This window comes from Octopus bimaculoides, chromosome 12, assembly GCF_046866305.1.
Source record: "Octopus bimaculoides isolate indiv1 chromosome 12, ASM4686630v1, whole genome shotgun sequence".
Classification (NCBI taxonomy): Eukaryota; Metazoa; Mollusca; class Cephalopoda; order Octopoda; family Octopodidae; genus Octopus; species Octopus bimaculoides.
This window is the reverse complement of record NC_142939.1, coordinates 66,558,310-66,568,309: the sequence shown is the minus strand read 5'-3', so window position 1 is coordinate 66,568,309 and position 10,000 is coordinate 66,558,310. Positions and strand designations below refer to the sequence as shown.

General features: G+C 36.9%; 1 protein-coding gene and 1 long non-coding RNA gene across 3 annotated transcripts in view; one reads left to right on the top strand and one right to left on the bottom strand.

Annotated features, from left to right (window-relative positions):
* Positions 1 to 3,272, bottom strand: part of LOC149133132 (uncharacterized) — an 8,315-nt gene extending 5,043 nt beyond the window's left edge. Inside the window, exon 1 of the long non-coding RNA XR_016243891.1 lies at positions 2,794 to 3,272. This is a non-coding gene — a long non-coding RNA (uncharacterized LOC149133132). The remainder of the gene's footprint in view (positions 1 to 2,793) is intronic.
* An 85-nt stretch (positions 3,273 to 3,357) lies between these two features.
* The window catches only part of LOC106884468 (neuronal acetylcholine receptor subunit alpha-10), a 215,093-nt gene continuing 208,450 nt past the window's right edge, over positions 3,358 to 10,000 (top strand). The window contains exon 1 of one of the 2 annotated variants that reach the window (XM_089361246.1): positions 3,358 to 4,102. In XM_089361246.1, the coding sequence (XP_089217372.1) occupies positions 3,949 to 4,102 (154 nt within the window). In that variant the 5' untranslated portion in view covers positions 3,358 to 3,948. The remainder of the gene's footprint in view (positions 4,103 to 10,000) is intronic. The other variant, XM_089361247.1, reaches the window with a different exon arrangement.

Sequence of the window (10,000 nt, the reverse complement as noted above, 5' to 3'; positions counted from 1 at the left end):
GAAAGAAAGAAAGAAATAAAGATAGAAAGAAATATAGAAAGAAAGAAAGAAAGAAAGATGAATAAATAGATGGATGGACAGATAGCTAGATAGACAAATTGATAAATAGAAACCGAATGGAACCCTTCACCGATTTCAAAATTGGTTATTCCTATTGCTCCATCAAGTGAATTAATTACATCCTCAACATAATACTAATTAAGTGGCTGCGTATTCCACAGTCACTTAGCATACAGGTAAAATTATCGTGACAAAAGTATGTGAGACCGCTTTGTACCGTTGAGTTAGATGTAATCAGCCGTTGGGGGGATGAGCTTCTAAAAGGGGTTCTCCGCCCCGGTTTCCGAGAAAGCCCTGGACTTGACACACAGACATGTGCTTACGTATATATATATATATATATATATATATACGTGATATTCCGTCGGGTACGACGACGAGGGTTCCAATTGATTCGATCAACGGAACAGCCTGCTCGTGAAATTAACGTGCAAGTGGCTGAGCACTCCACAGACACGTGTACCCTTAACGTAGTTCTCAGGGGAGATTCAATGTGACACAGAGTGTGACAAGGCTGGCCCCTCTGAAATACAGGTAGAACAGAAACAGGAAGAAACAATGAGAGAAAGTTGTGGTGAAGGAGTACAGCAGGGTTCGTCACCAGCCCCTGCTGGTGCCTCGTGGGGCTTTAGGTGTTTTCGCTCAATAAACACTCACAACGCCCGGTGTGGGATTCGAAATCGCGATCCTATGACCGCGAGTCCACTGCCCTAACCAGTGGGCCATTGCGCCTCCACATACAAATATAGATATGTAATAAGGTAATGAGATACATATACACTTAAACACATATAAAAATACTGGTACACATATACATACACATGTGTAATTAAATATATACGGCCACATATGGCTGTAAACAAATATTAAAATGTAGTTCTACTCGCATATATACACACGCATGTACGTACGCACAAGCACACATACACACAGAGACAAATACACACACATGTACACATTCATATAAATATATACATACATATAAACATATATATATAAACATATATATAAACATATATATATATATATATATATATACACACACACATAGAGAAATATATGCACATTCGCACACACGAACATACACACACATATACATACATGCATACATACATACATACAACTTCACACACCTAAACACATATTGTATTAAAGACTCACATAACTAAACAGACTCGTAAAAATATACACACTCATATATATTCGTGAGCATTCTTCAGACGCACACACACACATATACATGCGTATACTCACTCACACACACACACACACAATCATGCATATACCGAACATAGCGTTGTGATACATGTAAATACACTGTTTCTGTTATGCTGACACACATGCCAACAATCATATATTCACACATATAGAACGGTGTCACGCAAACACACAGACATTTTCACACGCATACTGACATTCTTAGAAGTCAATAATCGCACACACAGACATAATTGCGCACACACAGACACAAACACACGCGCGCACACACACACAGATTTAAGCATTCACATATACACATACAGCCCATTCCATGCTAGAGCGACACTTCCGCATTGGTGCACGCGCACACGCACATGCCTACACGTATACACACACACACACACACACACACACACGTGCGTTTATAGCTGTATGCGCAACCAAACTGGAGTAGCGTTCAATCTTACATAAACACATACACACAAACACAGCTATGTTTATACAAATAGTTAAACTCTTATAAATACACACATTCGAACACAACAATATACACGCATAAATATATATATATATATATATATATATATATGTGTGTGTGTGTGTGTGTGTGTGTGCAAGCATCTACACACATATCGAGACGTATGTAGATTTATATATACACGCACGCATAATTCTCATAAATAAACAGAACCAAAAGGACGAGCCACGCGAGCGAATTCTTACATAATTAAACAAACGAAAGCACACGTTTTCATACGCACACACTCACACACACATGGATACATGTATATACACACATCCTATACACGTACACAAACACACACACATATATGTATCTATATACACTCAGTACAGAAAGATTTCGTAAATGTTTTACACACAGAAACGTGTTTCAAATCAAAACAGAAACACTGCGACTAACATATACACGCACCAATATACATTCGCTCTCAGAAACGAGTGTATAAACATACACACATACGTATACGCAAGCTCAGTCACAAGTATACAATCCCAATTAGACGTATATAAATATACATATCAACGAGCATATATATATATATATATATATATATATATATATATATATATATATAGAGAGAGAGAGAGAGAGAGAAACGTATACATACACTCATATATATGCACATACATGTACAGATGTACATAAATTCATACGTTTATATATAAACACATATATAAGTATATAAATTATATATATACTGACGTATATATATTTATATACATACATACATATATACATATATATATATATATATATATATATATATATATATATATATATATATATATATATATATATATACGTATTCATAAGTACATAGGTACACACACATAGTTATGTATGCAGAGATAACTCCAGCTTGTTATACAATAACATATTCACACGCGCACACATACACATACACATTTCCACTAACATATACACAAACGTTCACAGTTCCACTAACACACTAACACATTTACACATGTGTGTGTCTGTATGCCTGCCTTGTATAACGTAAGGAATCTTACCTATATTGCGTTACCAAACATCAGCACCGGTAATTTCTTCTACAACACTTACCAAACCAAACTATCGTCTGCTTCTTTGTAGGTGGATCCGTAGTATTTTCGGCCAACCCGGTCTCGCGCATCTCTTTCTGATACTTCGCTCGCTGTTTATCACCCCTTTTCGCATCATCAGTCATCACCAGCTCATATCACCATCGTATACAACAAACAATCATACATACATACATACATACATTCATTCATATATATATATATATATTATATGTGAATGATGCGTATGAAAATGTCGTCCAGGAATACAGATATATTACACATGTTTCATATTTATAAAACAATATCGTATATATAGTCATACGTAAATACACAGGCACACGAACCCATGTGCACTCACACACGCACATGAATGCCTATAACGGTGTCCATTTATCGAGCGTTCTATATGCATGTTAGATAGTGTGTGCACACACACACACACACACACACACACACACACACACACACACACACACACACATACATATATATATATATATATATATATATATATATATATATATAATTATATATATATATTTATATATTTATATATATGTGTGTGTGTATGTATGTATACACGCGCATATGCATATATGGAGGGGAAACGCTATATTTTTCCTCCTGTTTTCCTCTGTACTCCATCGCTCAATATCTCTCGCCGTGACTTTTCGTTTTCCCGCCACGTCGCCACCACCACCGCCGCCACCGCCGCCGCCGCCGCCGCCTTCGCCGCCATTACTATATCAAGGATGTTGCTTACAAGTGACTCGCTGGTCAGGGTAAACACACACATACCCTCACCACCACCCCATTAAACGAAACCATTGGAGAAAAAAATAACAAAAACAAAAACAAAAACAAAATAAACAAGAATTAATCGCATCAAAGTGTTAAAAAAAAAGACTCCGTTCACCACAGTTACAACAACAGCCACCACATCGAACAGAACAAAACACACCAACACGCTAACAAGTTGTCGTGAATATAAATATCACTTAACATATCTATCTATCTATCTATCCATCTATATATATATATTTATATGTATATAGATATTTCTGGGATGTACTACTACTACTACTACTACTACTGCTGCTACTACTACAACTGCTGTTGTTGATGAAGATGATAATGATGGTGATGTTTATTGTTATTATTATGATGGAGAGGAAAACGCCATTTGTACCCCCACACGGGCTTCAATTACTATTTTGTATAAACTTACTCAGCTTTTCTTGTTTTACAACTGTTCTATCACAAACCACGCAACGAGGTATGTACCCCGCCAACACTATTATCATTATTGGTGTTGTTATTATTGTTGTTGCTGTTGTTGTTGCATATTTGTCGTTGTTGTTATTGTGGTTGGTGTTGTATTACAACCAATTTTACTTTCAGCTTTTTTTGTGTTAAATATTTGATGTTTATTTTTTTTTTATCTTTATATTTAAAATTTTCTCGCTACACTTAAAAAAAAAACGAAACGTAAATAAAATTAAAATAAATAAAAAAGAAAAGGAAAAAATGCAGGAATCGTTGTTTTCATTATCACTGGTTCCTCTAAGCTATGAGTTCAAATCCCGCTGAAGCCGTTTTTGATTTTTATACATTTGAGGGTCGAATACTGAGATCGACCGAAATCCTATCTGCGCACAGAATTGCTGGCCTTGTGACTAACCTCATCACCACCACCATCATCATCATCATCGTCAATGTCATTGTTTTTGTCATTATTCTTATTGTTATTGTTATCAATATTCCAGATCGACTTTGCATGTTATCCTTTCGAGATCGATAAAACAAATACCTGTTGAACACTGAAGTCAATCTGATCGACTAGCACCTCCCCCAATAAAATTTCAGGCCTTGTGCCTATAGTCGAAAGGATTATTATTATTATTATCATCATCATCATCATCATCATCATCATTATTATTATTATTATTATTATTATTATTATTATTATTATTATTATTATTATTATTATTATTATTATTATTATTAATGCAGCGAGCTAGCAACATCGTTAGCACGCTGGTCAAAATGCTTAGTGCTTTGTGGTGTTGCGACTGTCTCGACGTTCTGAGTTCAAATTCTGCCGAGTTCGAGTTTGCCTTTCATTCTTTCGGGGTCGATAAATTAAGTACTAGTTCAATACTGAGGTCGATGTAATCGACTATCCCCCAGCCTGAATATTTCAGACCTTGTGCCATTAGTAGAAAAGATTATCTTTCTTCTTCTTCTTCTTCTTCTTCTTCTTCTTCTTCTTCTTCTTCTTCTTCTTCTTCTTCTTCTTCTTCTTCTTGAGGCAACTAGCTACCAGCATCGTTAGCACGCCGGGTGAAATGCTTAGCGGCATTTTTTCCCTCTTCACGTTTTGAGGTCAAACTCCACCGAGTCGACATTGCTTTTCATCCTTTAGGGGTCGATAAAATAATTACCTGTCGAATATTGGGGTCGATGTAACTGACTTACCCCTTTTCCCGAAGTTAAGGCCTTGTACTGAAATTTGGAACCACTATTATTATCATTATTATTATTGTTGTTGTTGTTATTAATATTGTTATTGTTGTTGTTGTTATTATTATTATTATTATTATTAGTAGTAGTAGTAGTATTAGTATTGTTGTTGTTGTTGTAGTTATCATACATGTTCTTGGAGTAAACAGAATTCCTCCCCACAGAAATGTTGGCATTATGTCAAATTTGAAAAAAAGAAAAAAATCATTACGACAGAATCGATAGAGCATTGGTGAAAATACCTTGTGGTATTTATTCTTTGGTCTTTTTCGTTCCGAGTTCAAGTCTCACCTTTCATCCTTTCGGTGCCAATAAAATATACAATCACTCACACAGTGATATCGATTTAATCGATTCGTCCTTCTCCCCAGAATCTCTGGTATTGACTGTGCCAATGTCAGACAAAGTTATTACTGCTTGTTGGCTTTGATGTTGTTTACCGGTGTCAATTGTTCTTTCATCGTCCCTTAAATATTAGATGAATAATATGGCCGATTCAATGGACTAAGGCCCCGTCACTCAAAAACTGCCCGCCTGGTACCAATGTAAGAAACCATGGTCGAAAATGAAGGAGTTGTTGTTGGCACGTTGGATAAAATAACGCTGTCTTATTTCCGACTCTCTACATCCATGTTAACTTGTCGATAGAATAAGAAACCGTTAAGAACCGGGTTTGCTGGTCTTGACTAAACCCCTGCCTTTAAAATCTCTGGTCACGCGCCAAAATGAGAAACCGTTGTTATTAAAAGCGGGGAGCTGGGAGAATCCCTTAAAATCTCGAACGAGGTCAACTATGGCTTTTATCCATTCGTAGTCGATAAAATAAGGTACCAGATAGACGAATGCTGGACACAGTGTTGGAAAGAAAAAGAAAGTAAAGCTTTTCTCGGTCGAATAATTAAATACCAGTCAAATAGTGGTGACCGTCTAATTAATTAAACTGGTCCCTTCAAAAGTGATGACCTTCTGCCTATATCAGTAACCATTATTATCCTTTACGTTATTGTTGCTTTGTTTTATACGAGTTGTTCCAAGTTTCACCCCAGAGACCTCAAGTAACAGCAGGTTGGATATTTTACCAATGACGTTCTTCATAATTAACGACGGAGGCCAGAATCTAAGAACTAAGATTCTGTGAAATTTGTAATATTTAAATTTTGATACGGTCTTTAGAGAATCAAATGGTTTCAGGTTGACAATGTTTTTTATCAGATGTGGACAGTTCTCTTGAAGACAATGATTCGTAGTTCTGATGCCTTGCGGTTTTCCTGGTATTTCACCATAGTGTTTAAAAGCGCCATTTGGTGCTGTCCCCAAAGTTTCGATGATCACGTGTTGTTCTCAGATGCCACATTTCCCAGGTTTCTATTTCAAGGTCCTTTTATTTACTTAACTTTCCAAATGTTTTTACAAAAGTGTTACAGTCTAATGAGATTAACATATCATTGAACAGGCATAGTTTGCCAACCTGATGTTTAACCACGAGATCAGGTGTAATGGCCTGAGTAGCAAGATTATTTTTATTATTATTATTATTATTATTATTATTATTATTATTATTATTATTATTATCATTGTTATTATTATTATTGTTATTATTATTATTAATATTATTATTATCATCTCCATGATGATAATTAAAATCTTTAACACTGCTCTTCTCTTTCTCCTCTCCTCCTTCTCCTCTCCACCTCCTCCTTCTCCTCCTCCGCTCCTCCTCCTCCTCCTCCTCCTCCTCCTCCTCCTCCTCCTCCCAATTATTCGCTAAAGCTGATATCTTTCATTCTCTTCCGGTGCGAATTGAACCAGTACCAGTAATACACTAGTAGTGGTATTCTTGAGTGTTCCTTAACCCGTCACTCCCACAACCCAAATACGCGGCCAACGCGTCTCAGAATTCCTGTTATGTATTGCTGCTGCTGATTTCGTCAGGCTTACTCTCCATCAGCATAACCCCCACCCACCCCGCTGCATCTACTCTCTCCCCCATCTTGGACTCTGTTGGCTAATGAAATATGAAATATTGTCATTGTGGAGTGGCTGCTCTTTAGAATTGGTTACTCATAGAATAAAATGGTAGATGCCATGCAGTTGTAACCTTTTACCTTTTGAGTCAAGTACTAGGATGGATTTAGCTGAGTATTATCCACCGCACAGGTTTTAAGTTCTGTGGCTATTGTAAATCGATACTGACTTCGTTGAAAGTTCTGAACTTTGATTGAGTCGAGAACCACTTGACGTTTTATTCTGCCAGAGTCGTTAAAGGAAATATCGGCGATAAACGAAGCAGTGGGGTTTGCTTAACCGACTGTAATCTCACTTAGATATGAGGTTTTTACGTGCAAATCGTAAATGAATATTTGATTTCGAATCTCAGCAAGATTGACGTTACCGTTTCCCTTTAAGGGTTCGAGAAAATAAATGGTAGTCAAGTCGTGGGGGTTGACTTACTCAGTCATAATTTCATATTAAAATTTGTGTTGTGCTAATGTAGGAACCCATTACGGTCGTCGATTACAGAATTAGAAAAACGAGGAAAATTTCATTGGCGTATTATGTTACGTAACTGAACGCTCTGTTATTAACGTTCTGCTTTCTATTAAATAACACATGTCGCCTTTCCTTTATCTTTATGCATTTGATAAAATAGCTCTGAGTAAAATAATGGAACAGACGTAATAGACGCACACTCTACCTAAAAACATGTAACTCTATATTTATATATTTATATTAGAAAGGCTTTGGCAGTGGCAAAACGAAAAGACTAAATAATTGGCTGTATTAACATACGTTTCTGACAGAGATCAGTTTGAAGAGGTAAGAAAACACCGATTCAAAGACCAGGTGGCAGAGATAAACCGGGAGGTGGATAAACTCTACTATCCAAGAGAAGAAATGGTCACCTTTCCATGACATGCTTCCAAAAAGTTACCGTCTAACAAATTTCATCCACAAAATTTTTGTCCACCCGAAATTATAGTAGACACACACGATCGCAATATGCTGCCAGGTGGCAGCACATTCCCTTCGTGTCTAGGGAAGCTACACAGCTATGACTGTGCTCTAACTGCGCAACCAGCTCTGTCCGTGTCCGGCTTTCAGTAAGTAATCATCCATCTGTACATATTGCTCTCAAGAGTGGTGTCATATCCATGACCAACCTGTATCCTTCTATTGGTATCGAACAGCCTGAGGCATTCTTCGGTCAAGACGTGAATGGCGTCATATAATCCCTGCTAGGATGAACAACGCGAAGAGTGACTATAGAGGATTTAGTTTATCAATATATGAAATTTGAGGGCGGCGAGTTGGCAGATCCATTATCACGCCGGAGAAAATGTTTAGTAGTGGCATTTCATCCGTCTGTACGTTCGGAGCTGAAATTCTGACGAGGTGAACTTTGTCTTTCATATCTTCGGGGTCATGAAATAAGCACCAGCTGTTCATTGGGGTTGATGTAATCGACTTACACGCTCCCTGGAATTGCTGGCCTTGTGCTAAAACTTGAAATCAATATATGAAATTTGAGCAACTTATAGCAGTTAATAAAGAAATTATATCCAAAGATGAGGGTTCGTTATCGGTAGAATGTTTGTATATGGCTAAACACATGACTGAGAGCTACGAATTCGTATTGCTGTGCAACAAATCAATGCAGATTCAATCCATAACAAGTATCGATCACTAGGTCATCCCGTCCTTCGATGACGAAGGATCTCTAAATTGCTGTTCCACGATATACTAAGAGCCGACTGAGAAACTCATGATAGGGTTTCGTTAATTCTCTTAGTAATATTAAAAAAAAAAAAGAAGAATTTTCACATTTTATTTCTTGAAAGCACACACACACAAAACTGGAAATATTTATACATAAATATGATAGAAATGATTGATTCTTTAGATACAAAGCCTATTACTGCAAGTGGAAGATGAAGTAGATCGATTTGTTTCCATTCGCTGTGGCAGTTTGTATCTATGCCATCATTGATCGTATTTTCCCACCACGATTGTCCATCTAAAATTACGAGTCTTCCAGAATTTGCTTGGTATTTCTTGCAAAACACTTGACTACATAGAAGAGACTCGTATATATTTTAAGAATATTGAGAAATAATCGGGATTTTAAAGAACATTCTATGGAATTTTCGCACCGACGCAGACCACAGGGACAGAGCATGAGACGCCGGACATGATTTTGTTTGACTGAAATGACAATAGTGTTCTAAGAAGCGGCAGAGCAACACTAAATTAAGTGATGAGGAGAGCTGATTAGTCAAGATATTAGATCTATGGAAATGTTGAATGAAAAATATTGTCTGTTGGGAACTGTTGCAATCTTCCCACGTGTAATTGGTACAAATGATAATCAAACCAAAAAAGACTTTAATGATATTCTTCAACATCTACATATGTACATAGCAGCAGCAGCAACAACAACAACAACAACAACAAAAAAGCGATTTAAAATTTTGGCACAGGGCCAGCATGTTCAGGGATAGTTGTAAGTCGATTATATCGACGTCAATGCACAACTGGTACTTATTTCATCGACCCCGAAAGAATCAACGGCAAAATCAACCTCGGCGGAATTTGAACGCAGAACGTAAAGGCAAACAAAATGGCGTCCTAACGATTCTGCCAGCTCGCCGCC